Source organism: Cherax quadricarinatus, chromosome 94 (genome assembly GCF_038502225.1).
Source record: "Cherax quadricarinatus isolate ZL_2023a chromosome 94, ASM3850222v1, whole genome shotgun sequence".
NCBI classification, from domain to species: Eukaryota; Metazoa; Arthropoda; class Malacostraca; order Decapoda; family Parastacidae; genus Cherax; species Cherax quadricarinatus.
The window spans coordinates 3214677-3234467 of NC_091385.1; the positions used below are offsets into that span (position 1 = coordinate 3214677).

Consider the following 19791-nt stretch of genomic DNA (forward strand, 5'->3'; position numbering starts at 1 on the left):
AATAGGGGGTAGGGTTTGGGGAAAAAAAACCAATTGGGGGGTCTAAAGTCCTGTGGTATAAGGGGGTAGATAACAACCAAATAAGGGGGTTTACCTCGGGGGTTTGATAAAACCCCCCCAGGGGGAAAATAAGTCCGTGGGGAGTGGGTTTGATAACAACCACCCAGGAAATCCTGGGTTGTAGGTTGGTAGTAGCAACCACCCTTTAGGGACTACCGTCCTGTGGTGGGGGTTTGGGGGATAACCCACCCAGGGGGTTTCTACCATCCTGTGGGAGGTTGGTAGATAATAAACCCCCCCAAGGGACCACCATCCCTGTGGTAGTAAAAATTTGGGAACAACAACCACCCAGGGGTACTAACCCTCCTTTGGGGGAGTTGGGAAAAAAATAAAACCCCCCAGGGAGGGCTACTGTCCTGTGGTGGGAGGAAATGGAACAACAACCACCGGGAGGTACCAACCCTCCTGTGGTAGTAGGTTGAAAATAACCACCCGGGGGGTACTATGTCCTGTGGTTTTGGGTTTTGGGGCAAAACCACCCGGGGCCTCGTCCTGTGGGAGTAGGGGAACAGCAAACCACCCCGGGAGGCCCCTCCTGGGAGAAAGGGGTAACAAATCACCCGGGAGGACTACCATCCCCGGGGGTAGAGGTTTTTAAAAACAACCACCCGGGGGGTACTTTCCATCCCGGGGAGAAAGGTTTTGGGGGGAAAAACCACCCAGGGGGGGGTCTTACCATCCTGTTGGAGGGTTGGGGAGCAGCAACCCCCGGGGGGTACTACGTCCTGTTTGAGGTTTTTGGGGAGAACCAACGGGGGGTACCACCGCCCCCCGGGGGTAGGTTGGGGAACAACAACCACCCCGGGAGGTTTCCGTCCTGTGGTAGTAGGTTGGAACAACAAAACCCCCAGGAGGGGCCGTCCGGGGAGTAGGTTGGAGACAACAACCACCCCGGGAGGACTACATTCTCCAAGTGAGGGAAAAAAGAAAAACCCGAATTGTTTTAAAAGGTAGATTGTTGGTTTTCTTTTTTCCTTTTTAAAAAATGCAAGATTTTTTGGACGCTTTCTTTCACTTACATTTTTATTTTCTTCTAGTTCTTGTTCCCTTTTTTTTTCTTTTTTCTCCATGGGGGGAAATGGAAAAAATTTTTTCCAAAGCCATCGTGTCATAAAGGGGAAGTATGTTGGGGTGAGATTTCTGATAAATACATAGTTCAGTTGGAGACAGCACGTCAGGGAGTTGTACATGTCAAAACTGAATCCAGTGTGCTGTCTGATAGATAGGACAGTGTATTAAGATATGCCCAATATACTCTGTAAAACCAAATGTCTTCCATGTGAACTACTGATACTCCCTTTGTAAAGTTTTGTATCTAGTGGATATAAACTATTACAGTGGACCCCCAGTTATCGGCCAGTTTGGTTATCGGCCAACTCGGTTATTGGTGGGTTTTTCGGTGCCCGGTTATCAGCCATTTTGGACATGTCCATTCGCTGGCTGGGGCAGCTTGTGCTTCAGTTTGGCTTTGTTTCTCAGTGCCTGAGGAAGCTTCTGCACATACATCCAAACATTTTGCTTGTTTACCATTGTTTTTAGTGGTTTTTCTTGCAGTGCAACTGTGAAATAAGTAAAGATGGCTCCAAAGAAAGTTCTTAGTAAAGTTCCTGTGGTAAAGAAAGTGAGAAACACCATGGAATTTAAGCATGAAGTGATAGAAAGTTTGAGAGTGGTATGAAGGTGGTGGAACTTGCCAGGATGTACAGCAAGAATAAATCAACAATTACATCCATCCTGGCAAAGAAAGAACAAATCAAAGACGCTAATGTTGCAAAAGGAGTAACTTTTCTAACTAAACAAAGGCCACCAATAATGGAAGAGATGGAAAAGTTATTATTATTGTGGATTAAGGAAAAAGAATTAGTGGGAGACAGTGTTGTGGAGTCTACTATTTGTGAGAAGCAAAGCAGTTGCATGAGGATCTTGAAAAGAAAATGCCTGAAACAAGTGCTGCAGTTTGTGAATTTAGGGCCAGCAAATGATGGTTTGACAGATTTAAGAAGCGTAGTGGCATACACAGTATTGTAAGGCATGGTGAGGCTGCAAGTTCTGACAAATGTGCAGCTGAAAAGTATGTTCACGAATTCCAGGACTCTGTAAAGGCTGAAGGATTCGAATCCCAACAAGTGTTCAAGTGTGACGAAACAGGCTTGTTTTGGAAGAAAATGCCAAACAGGACCTACATTACCCAGGAGGAAAAGGCACTGCCAGGACACAAGCCTATGAAAGACAGGCTTACTCTTTTGTTGTGTGGTAATGCTAGTGGTGATTGCAAAGTGAAGCCTTTACTCATGTATCACTCAGAAAATCCCAGAGTGTTCAAGAAAAACTATCATGAAGAATAGATTGTGTGTGATGTGGAAAGCTAATCATAAGGCATGGATCACAAGGCAAATTTTCGAAGAGTGGGTTAATGATGTGTTTGGCCCAAGTGTGAAAAAATACCTCCTGGAAAAGAAATTGCCACTCAAGTGCCTCCTGGTACTGGACAATGCTCCTGCTCATCCTCCAGACTTGCAAGACCAAGTGTTTAGGGGCTTCACTTTCATCACTGTGAAGTTCTTGCCTCCTAACACCACTCCTCTCCTCCAGCCCATGGACCAGCAGGTCATTTCTAACTTCAAAAAACTCTACACAAAAGCAGTGTTTCAAGAATGCTTTGAAATGACCTCGGACACTCAGTTAACCCTAAGACAGTTCTGGAGGAATCACTTCACTATCCTCCACTGCAAAAGCCTTATTGGTAAGGCTTGGGAGGGAGTGACTTCCTGGACTTTGAACTCTGCTTGGAGAAAACTGTGGCCAGATTGTGTCCTAGAGAGGGATTTTGAAGGGTTTGAGGCTCACCCTGACCCTGCCGACCCTGTGGACTGTGGAAGTCCCTGGGGTTGGAGGCAAGTGGCGAGGATGTGGAAGAGTTGGTGGAGGACCACAATGAAGAGCTAACCACTGAAGAGCTGCAAGTTACAACAGAATGCACAGTCACAATACAAGGCATAAGGCCCTTTTCAACATCCCTCAAGTAAAACTCTTATTATGCAAGAATGCTATGAACATAAAAGGCCCAAAGATCTGAAACTCACTACCAGAACAAGTCAAGGATTCCCAGACAACTTATAAATTTAGGACTCTGCTAAAAAATCATCTTTTTTTTTTTTTATTATCACACTGGCCGATTCCCACCAAGGCAGGGTGGCCCGAAAAAGAAAAACTTTCACCATCATTCACTCCATCACTGTCTTGCCAGAAGGGTGCTTTACACTACAGTTTTTAAACTGCAACATTAACACCCCTCCTTCAGAGTGCAGGCACTGTACTTCCCATCTCCAGGACTCAAGTCCGGCCTGCCGGTTTCCCTGAATCCCTTCATAAATGTTACTTTGCTCACACTCCAACAGCACGTCAAGTATTAAAAACCATTTGTCTCCATTCACTCCTATCAAACACGCTCACGCATGCCTGCTGGAAGTCCAAGCCCCTCGCACACAAAACCTCCTTTACCCCCTCCCTCCAACCCTTCCTAGGCCGACCCCTACCCCGCCTTCCTTCCACTACAGACTGATACACTCTTGAAGTTATTCTGTTTCGCTCCATTCTCTCTACATGTCCGAACCACCTCAACAACCCTTCCTCAGCCCTCTGGACAACAGTTTTGGTAATCCCGCACCTCCTCCTAACTTCCAAACTACAAATTCTCTGCATTATATTCACACCACACATTGCCCTCAGACATGACATCTCCACTGCCTCCAGCCTTCTCCTCGCTGCAACATTCATCACCCATGCTTCACACCCATATAAGAGCGTTGGTAAAACTATACTCTCATACATTCCCCTCTTTGCCTCCAAGGACAAAGTTCTCTGTCTCCACAGACTCCTAAGTGCACCACTCACTCTTTTTCCCTCATCAATTCTATGATTCACCTCATCTTTCATAGACCCATCCGCTGACACGTCCACTCCCAAATATCTGAATACGTTCACCTCCTCCATACTCTCTCCCTCCAATCTGATATTCAATCATTCATCACCTAATCTTTTTGTTATCCTCATAACCTTACTCTTTCCTGTATTCACCTTTAATTTTCTTCTTTTGCACACCCTACCAAATTCATCCACCAATCTCTGCAGCTTCTCTTCAGAATCTCCCAAGAGCACAGTGTCATCAGCAAAGAGCAGCTGTGACAACTCCCACCCTGTGTGTGATTCTTTATCTTTTAACTCCACGCCTCTTGCCAAGACCCTCGCATTTACTTCTCTTACAACCCCATCTATAAATATATTAAACAACCACGGTGACATCACACATCCTTGTCTAAGGCCTACTTTTACTGGGAAAAAATTTCCCTCTTTTCTACATACTCTAACTTGAGCCTCACTATCCTCGTAAAAACTCTTCACTGCTTTCAGTAACCTACCTCCTACACCATACACTTGCAACATCTGCCACATTGCCCCCCTATCCACCCTGTCATACGCCTTTTCCAAATCCATAAATGCCACAAAGACCTCTTTAGCCTTATCTAAATACTGTTCACTTATATGTTTCACTGTAAACACCTGGTCCACACACCCCCTACCTTTCCTAAAGCCTCCTTGTTCATCTGCTATCCTATTCTCTGTCTTACTCTTAATTCTTTCAATTTTAACTCTACCATACACTTTACCAGGTACACTCAACAGACTTATCCCCCTATAATTTTTGCACTCTCTTTTATCCCCTTTGCCTTTATACAAAGGAACTATGCATGCTCTCTGCCAATCCCTAGGTACCTTACCCTCTTCCATACATTTATTAAATAATTGCACCAACCACTCCAAAACTATATCCCCACCTGCTTTTAACATTTCTATCTTTATCCCATCAATCCCGGCTGCCTTACCCCCTTTCATTTTACCTACAGCCTCACGAACTTCCCCCACACTCACAACTGGCTCTTCCTCACTCCTACAAGATGTTATTCCTCCTTGCCCTATACACGAAATCACAGCTTCCCTATCTTCATCAACATTTAACAATTCCTCAAAATATCTCACAATATCTCACAATATTAACCAAATCAACCAAACATCTACTGGCTAGTTTTATCATGTGACCTCCTGGCTTTTAATTCTGCCATTCCATAAAATATTACCACCTGCACCATTCCTTGTAAATTAGATTTTGAACTAAGTATACATAAGATTTATTAAGTCCAAACAAGATTGTAAAACAGCTAACCACTATTCTATGCATATTTTTTAAGTAATAATTACTATGTACTATTATCTTACCTAGTTTTAATTAGTTACTATGTACATGTATTAGGATTAGTTTGCCCGAAATGCCTTGGCATATCTTTGTTCTTGGCAAATCAAAATTGTTATTGCACACTGTAACCTTTACAAAGAAATAAACATTATTACTATTATTATTAAGAGCTTCATCTCGAATAGCAACAGACTGCAGCTGAGGAACTTGCTTCAGAGGAGGAAGAGGGAGTGAAGGAGGTGCCTTCCTCAGAGATTGAAGAGGTCTGTGTAATGTGGACTAGGGTGCAAGCTTTTGTAAAGAAATACCACCCTGACAAAGCTGAAACAATCCATATCTGCAACATGTTCAGTGACAAAACCTTGTCCCACTTCAGGGAAATCTTAGAGATGCCAGAAACAGAGCACTCTGGACAGTTATTTTGTGAGACAGGGGTCCAGTGACTCTCAAGCTTGTTCTAGTGGCAATAAGAGACAGAGAAGGGAAGTAACCCTAGAGAGGGCTTTGCTACCTGAAGTCTTTATGGAGGGGGATTTCCCTTAGAAACACTAACTCCTCCCTCTTTCCTCCTACCTATCTTCCAGAAGCCAGCATTAGCCTTCAATAAAGGTATGTATTTTTAGTTTTTATTAATCGTAAATTTTAAAAACCTTTTTGTCTCCATTCCCCCCTTTTAAAAAACACACTCCCATGCCTGTAAACCCAACCCTCCCCCAAAAACCCCCTTTTACCCTCCCCCCAACCTTTTCCAAAAGGGCCCCCTACCCCCCTTTCCCTTTCCCACAAGGCGGGTCCATCTTAGGGGTAAATTTTGGCCCCACTCTCTACATGTCGAACCACCTCAACACCCTTTCCTCAGCCCTCTGGAAAAATTTTTGGGTTCCCCCCTTTTCCCCCCGGGTTTAAACCCTTAAATTCCCTCCTTTAAACTACCACCTTTTGGCCCCCCCAGCCCATTTTAAAAATCCCCCACGGGAGGGGAAAGTGGGGTTGTCTGAAAAAAAAATATTTAAAAATTAGGAGGAGGTTTGGGGCCTTTGCCCCAAATTTTCTTTTAATTGAAAAAAAATTTTTTTTTTTTGGAATTTTTTTGTTTAAAGTTAAATTGATTTCCTTTTAATTTTTAGGGGAAATAAAATTTGGGTTTTTGGCCTTTGTTTTTGACCGGGGAAATGGATTTTGGCCGATCGGGGGGGTCCCTGAAATTATTTTGGCTCCCCCGGGCAGGGGCAGTTCAAATTTCAATTTTTAAAACCCGGTTTCCCACCCGCAGTTGGAAAAAATTATCAAAAAATTTCCCTGATGGGCAAAAAACGTGTTGTGACTCAGGCCAGCGTTTTTTCCCGGACTTCGTTTTAAAATTAAAAATGAACCCTCGAAATGTTGGCATTGTCTCCCAAACCCATTAGGTCTTTTTAATTTAAAAAATTTTGCCTCACTAACAAAAAACTCAAAACCCGATTGCCTTAAAGGGCCCAGGGGCCAATTTTTACAACCAAGCCACCGGCCCCCACCCAAACATACAATCAAAACATTTCATATTATCACAGCTTTTTTTTAGTGATTGCACCTCCCTTTTTTTAAGGGGCCCCAAGAAACTTCTAGTGAACCCTACAGAAAAAAGGGTGAATTACTATGGATTAAAAAGAGATCATTTTAAAAGAAATTGGGTGTGTGTCCCCGGCTAGCCAGGTTGTACAAAAACCCCAAAAAACCCAAATAGCTATATTTGGGGAAAAATGGCAATAAAGGGGCTGTTCTTGCCAAAAGGGTTTGAAACTTTTTTAAAAACTGGGATCATAGTGTAGAAGATGTTGGGGGCTGTTTTTAGTGGGGATGGAAAAAAAAACAGGAGTTTGGCATCCTCAACAATCATTGTAAAAACTAAAAAGTTTAGGAAGATCTTCAATAAAGGTACGTGTCATGTAATTGTACATGTCTTCTTCAGTTTGTGTGTATTAAAATTAATATTTCATGTGGTAAAATTTTTTTTTTTCAATATTTCTGGGTGTCTTGCACGGATTAATTTGATTTCCATTATTTCTTATGGGGAAAATTAACTCGACTAACGATAATTTCGATTAACGATGAGCTCTCAGGAACGGATTAATATCGTTGGTCAAGGGTCCACTGTACTGGTAAAATGTGCAAAGAGACTTTCCTGTGGAAGATTGGCACAGAGAGAATAGTAGATTGAGTAGACGAATGTGCTTGCTCATGAACCCACCATAAAACCACTTCTTTGTATTTATTAGAAATGCAACACTGCTACTGTTGTATATTTAGTATAATACGATGTGGGGAGTCAAATTTCTGGAAAGTTTGTAATGTATTTGTCAACAAAGGGTAAGAATAAGAATTAGTCTTCCCGAAATGCCTAGGCATGCTAGAGGCCTTCCTTGTAATTAATATTTTATAATATGTAAACCATACAATGCAAGCTTTGCAAGGAAATGTACATATATTATTATTATTATACTTTGGGAGCTTTGAAACAACAAAGATGTGATCATAGCTGTAAATGTATAAGATAACGGTGAGTATTGTCTATAGCACTGCCGACTGACTTTAGAACATAAGTCTTGAACTACTATCCGGAAGAAAACAACCACATACCCCATTCCATCTGGGAATGTGGAACCACCAGTGTACAATGCAGTAGCAAGAATATGCGATTGAAAATGTTCAAAGAAAAGCAAACATGAGTTCGTAGATATACAATAGCATTCATGCATAGAAAGGGAGAAGCAACAAGAATAATCGGAACTTCCCAATGGACAGAAATGTATGATACAGGAAAGACAAATGGAGGAGAAGGGTAATAATTTAAGAGATATTTCTAGAGTTTAAATACAGAGATTGAAGGGCCACAATGAGGATATTATTTTTTAAATGAATTAATGTTACTGATCTCTGTGATTATTCTGGACATAAAAGGATCTTAAAGGTCATGAAAGTAACTAAAATAATAACGTGAACATGTCATCGATCCTACGAAGAGCTGCTTTTGTATACAAGCTCTTGTCTGGGAAGACTGACACGCCCCTAGACACAGACATAAACCTTGATAACTAATGACATTTTAATGAAAAATATTAGATGATGATAAACTACTTGGTCTCAGTAGTCTAGCTTAGAAAAAATCAAGGATTTCTTTATCAGCTTCCTAGTGCACAATGACAGTAATCTAAGAATAAAATGACACAATACACAAATAACCTGAACAGAGGATTAAGAAACTTGTGATGATGTTTCAGCTCGACTTGGACCTTTAGTCACACACTTTAATGGTCCTAGTCTGACCAAAACATCGTCACAAGTTTCTCCTGTATGTGGGTTATTTGTGTATAATTATTAAAATAAACATTACAAGTCCCCAACTTACAAATGAGCTGCATTTCTGGTGTTTCAACTTACAAACAAGTTATATACTCAGAAAACAATGATAAAAATGACAGTTGTGTTTCACACATGTTTGTACTGCAGACTAGACTAGTTCTTAAATTTGATTGGTTCCTAGTCATTTATTTAGAAATCAATGACACTATCACATGTTTCACACATGCTTGTATTGCAGATTGGACACTGTACAGCAGATTGTTTACAAAAGAGGCAGTTCTTAAATTTGATTGGTTCCTAAGTGTTTCCTTCATTAGCCTGAATGTATGTGATTTGGAGCATTTGTAAGTTGGCAAGACAGTGGGAAACCGGGCTTTAAAACTGACCTTTGGTACATGGAGTTTGGCGGAACTGGTGGCATGCAAGCAACAGAACAAGGTGTAGTGTCGTTCAACTTCACCTCTGCTCCACACGCCTTATTCATGAAGAAACTGTTGTGAGTGGTGGTGATGGGGTACTCTGATGACACTGGTGGCTTGAGTGTGTCGAAGGGACCGTGTGGGAGTAGGGGACCATTACCACTCACAAGAGGACCAGGAGCTGGGGTCATGGGAGTGATAGACCCTCCTTGTATAGATCCACCCCCGGCTACGGTGGTTGTGTCGAAGGTGGTGGGGGTGGGAGGCATGTGTGGCTGTGAGACGGGGATGGCTGCCTGACGGTCCAGGTCGAGTGTAGTGTAGGAGTGTGGCAGGTCAAACCTTGCTTCACTAGAGCGTACTTCAGTAATGGCTGCCGGCCGAATTAGACCCGCCTCGTCTTCGGCTTTGTAGCCAAAACAGCCTAGTCCTGTGTTCTCTGTGGTCTTGATAGAAGAGCCTAGAGAGGTGAGAGTTTTGTGTGGACTGTGGTTAATAGATCTGGTGTTGTTGTTGTTGTTATTACTGGTATTACTAGAGCTAGTAGTTGTTGTAGTGACGCTGTTGGTAATGTTGTTGTTGTTATTATTGGTGGTAGTGGTGTTGTTGTTGTTGGTTGGAGTGAGGGCCAGCCTGCCTCCCCCTGCCACCTCCTCCATGCAGGTCTTGGGGGGATCTTGGGGGCGGAGGCCGGGTGGATCGCGGGTTGAGGGGGGCGGCACTGTTGACGCCTCCATCAAGCGGTCGTGATCACACGGCCGCTCCTCAACAGTGCTAGAAGTAGCGGAAGAAGTTCCCGCAAAACTAGTTGAACAAAACCCCTCACTTTTAAGAGCAAGGGCACTTGCACTCTCTGGAGGAGGGGAGTCCCTTGAAGGACCTGTATCTTCCTCTGGTGCTGGAGAACACAAGGATGCAAACCCCTGTGGGGAGGGTATACTGCCACAAGTTGCCACCGAAGGTCTTGTTAATATGGAAGACGTTACAAAATTTTCTGCCTTTGCCACCACATGCGACGATGTCGATTCGGACACAACAGAGGTAGACGAAGAGGCTACTACAGGGAGAGCTTTCAAAGTGGGTCCTGCACTTAGCTGCTGGCTACCTTGTAGAGACGCTGATGTAGAGGTCCCCAGGAAAACCGGGGAAGTGAGTGTGGGTGATGACACTGAAGGTGTAGTGGAGGAACTGCCTGAAGTACCAGGCAGAAGAGGAAGGGATGGCTGAGAGAAGTCTAGCTGTTTCACCAAACAAACTGGTCTGTGCAGGCGGTCTGATGTCGGGGCTGTGGAGATTAACACTAATTAGAGCAAAAAACACTCATGGCCTCTTAACCTGTAAACGGTCCAAACGTATATATACGTTTTTACCGCTAGTGCCCCAAACGTATATATACGTTTTATTTGTCATACATTCAACATTGCCACGATAAGCCTGAGTGACCTAGACATGAAAGAATGGGTGTGCACACTCACTGTGTGCCATATTAAAATAATTGGGGATGCCTGGGTACCATATGCTCTTTTTTCCTATTAAAAAACGAGTTTTTTTTTTCTCAAAAAATTTGGAGCACTACGGTAGAGAACATATATATACATTTGGACCGTTTACGGGTTAAAATCTTCATAAGGATATGTGATTAGAGAATAAAAGACAAATGTGTTACTCAATATTACCCCTCGAGCTCTCTTTCCCCTCTTTTGTGTGTGAAGACGACAGCACTTCATTATTAAACTGAAATTCAGGAGGAAAACACTGGAAAAATTCACTCTGGACTTCATTCAAAATTCAAAATTTTTATTTCTTTGCACAGTATACAATGTGTAGTTTACATGTAATAAAATAGTTAAGCACAAATGTGGTACCTTGACTTTCGAGCAGCTCCCAACTCGAACAATTATGTAAGTGTACTTTTGTAAGTGCTTTTCTAAGTGTATTTTTGGGGGTACGAAATGGACTAATCTAATTTACATTATTCCTTATGGGAACAAATTCGTTCGGTAACGGCACTCGAACATCCTTCTGGAATGAATTAAGTTCATAACTCAAGGTACCACTGTATGCATTTAACATACATAAGAACATAAGAAAGGAGGAACACTGCAGGAGGCCTGCTGGCCCATACTAGGCAGGTCCTTTACAATTCATCCCACTAACAAAACATTTACCCAACCCAATTTTCAATGCTACCCAAGAAATAAGCTCTGATGTGAAAGTCCCACTCAAATCCAACCCTTCCCACTCATGTACTTATCCAACCTAGATTTGAAACTACCCAAAGTCCTAGCCTCAATAACCCAACTAGGTAGACTGTTCCACTCATCAACTACCCTATTTCCAAACCAATACTTTCCTATGTCCTTTCTAAATCTAAACTTATCTAATTTAAATCCATTACTGCGGGTTCTCTCTTGGAGAGACATCCTCAAGACCTTATTAATATCCCCTTTATTAATACCTATCTTCCACTTATACACTTCGATCAGGTCTCCCCTCATTCTTCGTCTAACAAGTGAATGTAACTTAAGAGTCTTCAATCTTTCTTCATAAGGAAGATTTCTGATGCTATGTATTAATTTAGTCATCCTACGCTGAATGTTTTCTAACGAATTTATGTCCATTTTGTAATACGGAGACCAGAACTGAGCTGCATAATCAAGGTGAGGCCTTACTAATGATGTATAAAGCTGCAGTATGACCTCTGGACTTCTGTTGCTTACACTTCTTGATATAAATCCCAGTAATCTATTTGCCTTATTACGTACGCTTAGGCATTGCTGTCTTGGTTTAAGGTTGCTGCTCACCATAACCCCCAAGTCCTTTTCGCAATCTGTATGGCTAAGTTCTACATCATTTAATTTATAAGTACTAGGGTTATGGGCACTCCCAAGCTTCAGAACCTTGCACTTATCTACATTGAACTGCATCTGCCACTTTTCTGACCAAGAATAGAGTTTGTTTAAGTCCTCCTGAAGTTCCCTAACATCTACGTTTGAATCAATTATCCTACCTATCTTTGTGTCATCGGCGAATTTGCTCATATCACTAGTAATTCCCTCATCAAGATCATTGATATATATTATAAACAACAACGGGCCCAAGACTGATCCCTGTGGAACGCCACTTGTTACAGATCCCCACTCGGATTTAACCCCATTTATGGACACTCTCTGCTTCCTGTCAGTGAGCCATGACTCGATCCACGAGAGCACTTTTCCCCCAATGCCATGGGCTGCCACTTTCTTTAACAGTCTATGGTGCGGAACTCTATCAAAAGCCTTACTAAAATCTAAGTAAATAATATCAAATTCTTTATTGTGGTCAACAGCCTCAAAAGCTTTACTGAAGAAAGTTAATAAATTAGTTAGACAAGACCGGCCTCTTGTGAATCCATGCTGAGTATCATTAATCAAGCTATGCTTATCGAGATGGCTTCTTATAATCTCAGCTATAATTGACTCTAGTAATTTGCCTACAATTGAGGTCAGGCTTATTGGGCGGTAATTTGACGGTAACGACTTGTCCCCTGTTTTAAAAATAGGAGTTACATTAGCCATCTTCCACATATCAGACACTACACCTGTTTGAAGAGATAAATTAAAAATATTAGTTAATGGTTCACAGAGTTCCATTTTGCATTCCTTAAGAACCCTTGAAAAAACCTCATCAGGACCCGGCGACTTATTTTGCTTCAGTCTGTCTATCTGCCTCACAACCATCTCACTAGTGACTGTGATGTTACATAATTTATCTTCTTCTAGCCCACTGTAAAAATTAATTACTGGAATATTGTTAGTGTCTTCCTGTGTAAAAACTGAGAGAAAATAATTATTTAAAATCAAGCACATTTCATTCTCATTGTCAGTAAGGTGCCCATAGTTATTTTTAAGGGGACCTATCTTATCTCTAACTTTTGTTCTATAGACCTGGAAAAAACTTTTTGGGTTAGTTTTAGAATCCCTAGCAACTTTAATTTCATAGTCCCTTTTAGCTTTTCTTATCCCCTTTTTAATGTCCCTCTTAATGTCAATATACTGATTCATAAGATGACCCTCACCTCTTTTGATACGCCTATAAATTCCTTTCTTATGCCCTAGTAGATATTTGAGCCTATTATTCATCCATTTTGGGTCATTTCTATTTGATCTAATTTCTTTATATGGGATAAACGCTCTTTGAGCAGCATGTATAGTGTTCAGAAAACTGTCATATTGATAGCTCTCTTCGTTACCCCAGTCAACAGATGATAAGTGTTCTTTAAGCCCATCGTAATCTGCTAAGCGAAAATCTGGGACTGTTACTGAGTTATCGCTACTATCGTACTTCCATTCAATGCTAAATGTAATTGATTTGTGGTCGCTAGCACCCAGTTCCTCTGAAATTTCTAAATTATTAACAAGGGATTCATTGTTTGCCATAACTAAGTCAAGCAGGTTATTTCCCCTTGTAGGTTCTGTCACAAACTGCTTCAAAAAACAATCCTGAAATACTTCTAAGAAGTCGTACGATTCTAAATTCCCAGTCAAGAAATTCCAATCAACATGACTAAAGTTAAAGTCTCCTAGAATTACTACATTATCGTGCCTTGTGGCCTTAACAATTTCCTCCCATAGTAGTTTCCCTTGGTCCCTATCTAAGTTAGGGGGACGGTATATCACTCCTAAAATCAGTTTTTCATGCCCCTCTGAAAATTCTATCCAAACAGACTCTGTATGTGTTACTTCAGACTTAATACCCGTTTTTATGCAACAGTTCAAGCGATCTCGGACGTACAATGCCACCCCACCCCCCCTCCCAATACTTCTATCTTCTTGGAACAATTTAAAACCCTGAATATGACATTCCGCAGGCATGTCCCGACTTTTTGAATTAAACCACGTCTCAGTTAAGGCAAATACATCAATGTTACCTACACTAGCAACTAATCTCAACTCGTCCATCTTATTCCTAGCACTACGGCAATTAGCATAATAAACATTGAAAGACTCTCCTTTCTCTTTACCCCTTAGGAGTTTTTTGAGTAATCTGTAGGCGTTAAGTATAGTGTTTGTGTGGTTAATTTTGGGTGATAAGGTGATTTCTTGTAGGTAGTAGGTTGGTAGACAGCAACCACCCAGGGAGTTACTACCGTCTTGCCAGGTGAGTGTAAAACGAAAGCCTGTAATTGTTTTACATGATGGTAGGATTGCTGGTGTCTTTTTTCTGTCTCATAAACATGCAAGATTTCAGGTACGTCTTGCTACTTCTACTTACACTTAGGTCACACTACTCATACATGTACAAGCATATATATATACACACCTCTCTGGGTTTTCTTCTATTTTCTTTCTAGTTCTTGGTTTTGTTTATTTCCTCTTATCTCCATGGGGAAGTGGAACAGAATTCTTCCTCCGTAACTCATGTGTGTTGTAAGAGGCGACTAAAATGCCGGGAGCAAGGGGCTAGTAACCCCTTCTCCTGTATAAATTACTAAATTTAAAATGAGAAACTTTTGTTTTTCTTTTTGGGCCACCCTGCCTCGGTGGGATACAGCTGGTTTGTTGAAAGAAAGAAAGAAAGGTGATTTCTAAGTAGGGCCTTAAATTGATTTGTGTTCTGGCAATGAATTCCAGATCTTTGGGCCCTCTATGTGCACAGCATTTTTGCATAGGCAGAGATGGAGATAAGGGATATTGAACAGTGATTTGTGCCTTGTGTTATGCCCGTGTGTTCTGTTGCAGTTATCAGGGTGCATGGTGGGTGTGCGCCATAAACAAAAAATCTAGGTGCCCGCATAGCATTGTGGCAACACCTGCTCAGTTACCCTTGTTCACCATGCCTCATCGCAAGGCAGCTCTCACTCCAAGGAAAATTGGGCCTCTCCTGTTCCTATCTGATAGTTCTGACAGTGAGGGAAGTGGAAATGAAGACGAATTCTTTGGCTCTGATCAGTTAGTGACCAAAAGGAATGACCAGGATATCGATAATAGTGCAGAAAACCCTGACGATCCTCAACCTTCTACCTCTGGTGTGGGCACTCGTCAGTCACGGTCGGTTGTACCTCAACGCAAGAGAAAGCTATTATTTTCGTGTGGCCAGGCCTCTGACTTCAGTAATGATGATGATAGTGACGTGGATTGTGATTTTATTGCTCTTGACGATCATTCGAGTAGTGATAGTGAGGAAACGTATTCACCAGTGAAGCGTCGGTACGTATGCCGCCGCATGTGCTCGGGTAGTGTACCCTATGCCGTGTCCAGGGGATGGAGTGCATCCTGTGGCCCTACACCAGGTATAGATAGTGATAGTGAGGATGATGTGGCTACACTTGGCATGGATAGACCACAGGCATCAGTAGATGGTGGTAGTGGTGATGGTAGTGCCACGGCCATGCATGACTCACCAGCCCAGGCTGGGACCCGTGCTGCTGACTCCGCAGTTCAAGGACAAAGCGGAGCATCAGCTACCAGCCCACCACAACCACAACTGCCTGCACAACCAGCCTATGATGTCCAGTATCCACCAGCAAACCGTATCTGGGATTGGCAGCAAAATCCCAATTTTGTTCCCAAGCCCCACCACTTTGATGACTCTGAAAGTGGAATTCTACCAACTTGTCCCCTTGGAACCACTGCAAATGAACTGAAATTCTTTGAACTATTCTTTGACCAGCAATTGATGGAAACTATTGTCAGGGAAAGTAACAAGTATTTTGAGTACACCATGGCAAATATGATCATATCACCACAGTCAAGACTACACCGGTGGAAAGAGACGACTGTTGCAGAAATGTATTTGCTTTTCGCAACAATAATGCTTATGTTTCATGTCTATAAGCATAATATAAAAGCATACTGGTCCACAGATCGGCTAATTTCTACCCTGGTCTTCAGTGAAATCATCCCAGTGAACAGGTTTATCTTACTGTTACGTATGTTGCACTTCTCTGACAAAACCAGGCCTGACAGAAGTGACAGGTTATACAAGATTAGAAATGTTTTTATGTATCTCAAACAAAAGTTCAACATGTACTTTCATCCATTCAAGAATCTTGTAATTGACGAGTCTTTGATTTTGTTCAAAGGTAGGCTGTCATTCAAGCAGTATATACCGAGCAAGAGGAAATGCTTTGGTATAAAACTGTTTGTACTCTGTGACTGTGACAGTGGCCTGGTATTGAATATTGTTGTATACACGGGAAGTAAAACATTGAAAGATACCAAGATGTTATTGGGTATCTCAGGTGATGTAGTGAGAAGCATGATGGCACCTTATCTTGGTAAGGGGCATACATTATATACCAATAACTGGTACACAAGCCCATTACTCAGTGATTTCTTGCAAGTGAACATGACAGATGTGTGTGGCACAGTGCGTTCTAATCGTAAACATATGCCCAGGCTCAACGCAGGTGCTCATGGTGATGACGTGCAGGTGTTTACTGCCAATGGCATCATGGCATTACGGTGGCATGACAAACGAGAAATGCAAGACAGTGGCAAAGTTGATAGAGTGACTAATGAACATATTCGAAAACCAGTGACAGTGACTGATTATGCACAAAACATGCGCTTGGTTGACAAATGTGACATGCAGATTGGCTTTGTTGATTGTGTTCGTAAAAGTTACAAGTGGTACATGAAACTTTTCTTCCATCTCATGGACATTTCAATGCTCAATGCATATAATATGTACCAAATGAAGACTGGCAACAGACCACCGTATGGTGAATTCTGTCTGTCTATTGTCAGACAACTCATAATAAAGTACCAGGTAACAACACCTGCTATACAACAAGGTCCTCGAACTCCTAAGGATATACCCAAGCATTTGAGGAGGGAAGGTGATCATTTCATAATACAGCTTCCTGCAACTCGGAAGAAATTTGCTCAGAAGAGATGCATCGTCTGTGCACAAACAAAATGATGGCAACAAAGACGCAAAGACACTTGGTTTATGCGTGCCTTGTTTCAAGGAGTTCCACAAGCTCCAGCAGTTCTAAAACCATGTCCAGTGATTGTAAATATGTAAATATATGATAGAACATTAGTATTATACAATATTTGTGCATGTTTATTGTAATAAACAACAGTGGTAAACAATAATATGATAATAACTTTAGTGCGGTTATTGTGTTCAATACATTAAGAGTTTACATATATACATCATATACAGTATTAGTCTCTCAGGCCCCAAATGTTAGTAGGAAAAGAAAAAAATTAGAAAAGAAAAGAAAAAACTACAAAACCGTTAAATAAAGTAATGCGCGTATGTGGAAATCGTTGATGTTGCCGCCACCACGTCATTTGGGGTCAACTTCTCGGCATTGTATCTCAGTAAGTACTGATCAGAATTTTTTTTTGTCTTATTACCTTCACAAAAATATACAGTGGACCCTCACCTAACAATATTAATTGGTACCCGAGAACGAATATCGTTAGGCGAGTTTTTTAGTGTTAGCCGAGGCAAAATGTTAGCGTTAAAATGTATCATTAGGCGAATTTAATGTTATGCAATGCGTTCATTAGGCGAGGGTCCACTGTACTCTTTAATTCTGTAAGAATTTTTTTTTTTTTTTTTCAAGATTTCTTGGACACTGGAGCACCACTTCAGATTTTGGCTTTGGACCCTGAAGGGGTTAAGAAAAAGGAGGAGTAGATGTAAAATAGAAAGAGACAGGTGCTCCCTTCACAGGTGACGGAAAAGAATAACAGAGCGGCTAAAAGAGGCCAATATATCTGAAATGCGTAGGGAGTCACTGGTCAGAGAAATAGCAAACATGGAACTTAAGCTAAAGGAATCTTATAGGAGTCAGGAATCGCGGGAAGAACTAAAAGCCATAATTGAAATCGAAAGAAACTCAAAGTATATATTTTCTTATGCCAAATCAAAGTTGAGAACAACATCCAGTACTGGGCCCCTACTTATACAAGATGGGTCCTACACAGATGACAGCAAGGAAATGAGTGAGCTACTCAAGTCCCAATATGACTCAGTTTTTAGCAAGCCGCTAACCAGACTGAGAGTTGAAGATCAAAATGAATTTTTTATGAGAGAGCCACAGAATTTGGTTAACACAAGCCTATCTGATGTTATCCTGACACCAAATGACTTTGAACAGGTGATAAATGACATGTCCATGCACTCTGCCCCAGGGCCAGACTCATGGAACTCCGTGTTCATCAAGAACTGCAAGAAGCCCCTATCACAAGTTTTTACCATCCTATGGAGAGGAAGCATGGACACGGGGGTCGTCCCACAGTTACTAAAAACAACAGACATACCCCACTCCACAAAGGGGGCAGTAAAGCAATAGCAAAGAACTACAGACCGATAGCACTAACATCCCATATCATAAAAATCTTTGAAAGGGTCCAAAGAAGCAAGATTGCCACCCATCTAGATACCCATCAATTACACAACCCAGGGCAATATGGGTTTAGAGTAGGTCGCTCCTGTCTGTCCCAACTACTGGATCACTATGACAAGGTCCTAGATGCATTAGAAGACAAAAAGAATGCAGATGTAATATATACAGACTTTGCAAAAGCCTTCGACAAGTGTGACCATGGCATAATAGCGCACTAAATGCGTGCTAAAGGAATCTATAATTTCCTCACAAACAGAACACAAAGAGTAGTGGTCAACAGAGTAAAGTTTGAGGCAGCTACGGTGAAAAGCTCTGTTCCACAAGGCACAGTACTCGCTCCCATCTTGTTTCTCATCCTCATATCTGACAGACAAGGATGTCAGCCACAACACCATGTCTTCCTTTGCAGATGACACCCGAATCTGCATGACAGTGTCTTCCACTGCAGACACTGCAAGGCTCCAGGCGGACATCAACCAAATCTTTCAATGGGCTGCAGAAAACAATATGAAGTTCAACGATGAGAAATTTCAATTACTCTGATATGGTAAACATGAGGAAATTAAAACTTCAACAGAGTACAAAACAAATTCTGGCCACAAAATAGAGCGAAACACCAACGTCAAAGACCTGGGAGTGATCATGTCGGAGGATCTCACCTTCAAGGACCATAACATTGTATCAATCGCATCTGCTAGAAAAATGACAAGATGGATAATGAGAACCTTCAAAACTAGGGATGCCAAGCCCATGATGACACTCTTCAGGTTGCTTGTTCTATCTAGGCTGGAATATTGCTGCACACTAACAGCACCTTTCAAGGCAGGTGAAATTGCTGACCTAGAAAATGTACAGAGAACCTTCACGGCGCGCATAACGGAGATAAAACACCTCAATTACTGGGAGCGCTTGAGGTTCCTGAACCTGTACTCCCTGGAACGCAGGCGGGAGAGATACATGATTATATATACCTGGAAAATCCTAGAGGGACTAGGAACGAACTTGCACACGAAAATCACTCACAATGAAAGCAAAAGACTCGGCAGATGATGCAACATCCCCCCAATGAAAAGCAGGGGTGTCACTAGCACGTTAAGAGACAATACAATAAGTGTCAGGGGCCCGAGACTGTTCAACTGCCACCAGCATACATAAGGGGGATTACCAATAGACCCTTGGCTGTCTTCAAGCAGGCACTGGACAAGCACCTAAAGTCGGTACCTGACCAGCCAGGCTGTGGCTCGTACGTTGGATTGCATGCAGCCAGCAGTAACAGCCTGGCTGATCAGGCTCTGATCCACCAGGAGGCCTGGTCACAGACCAAGCCGCAGGGGCATTGACCCCTGGAACTCTCTCCAGGTAAACTCCAGGTA

General features: G+C 42.0%; 1 protein-coding gene across 1 annotated transcript in view; it reads right to left on the bottom strand.

Annotated features, from left to right (window-relative positions):
* LOC128700902 (serine-rich adhesin for platelets) overlaps positions 1–19791 on the bottom strand; it is a 492925-nt gene that overhangs the window by 85638 nt on the left and 387496 nt on the right. The window contains exon 7 of the mRNA XM_070104797.1: positions 9037–10354. Within this exon, the coding sequence (XP_069960898.1) occupies positions 9037–10354 (1318 nt within the window). The remainder of the gene's footprint in view (positions 1–9036; positions 10355–19791) is intronic.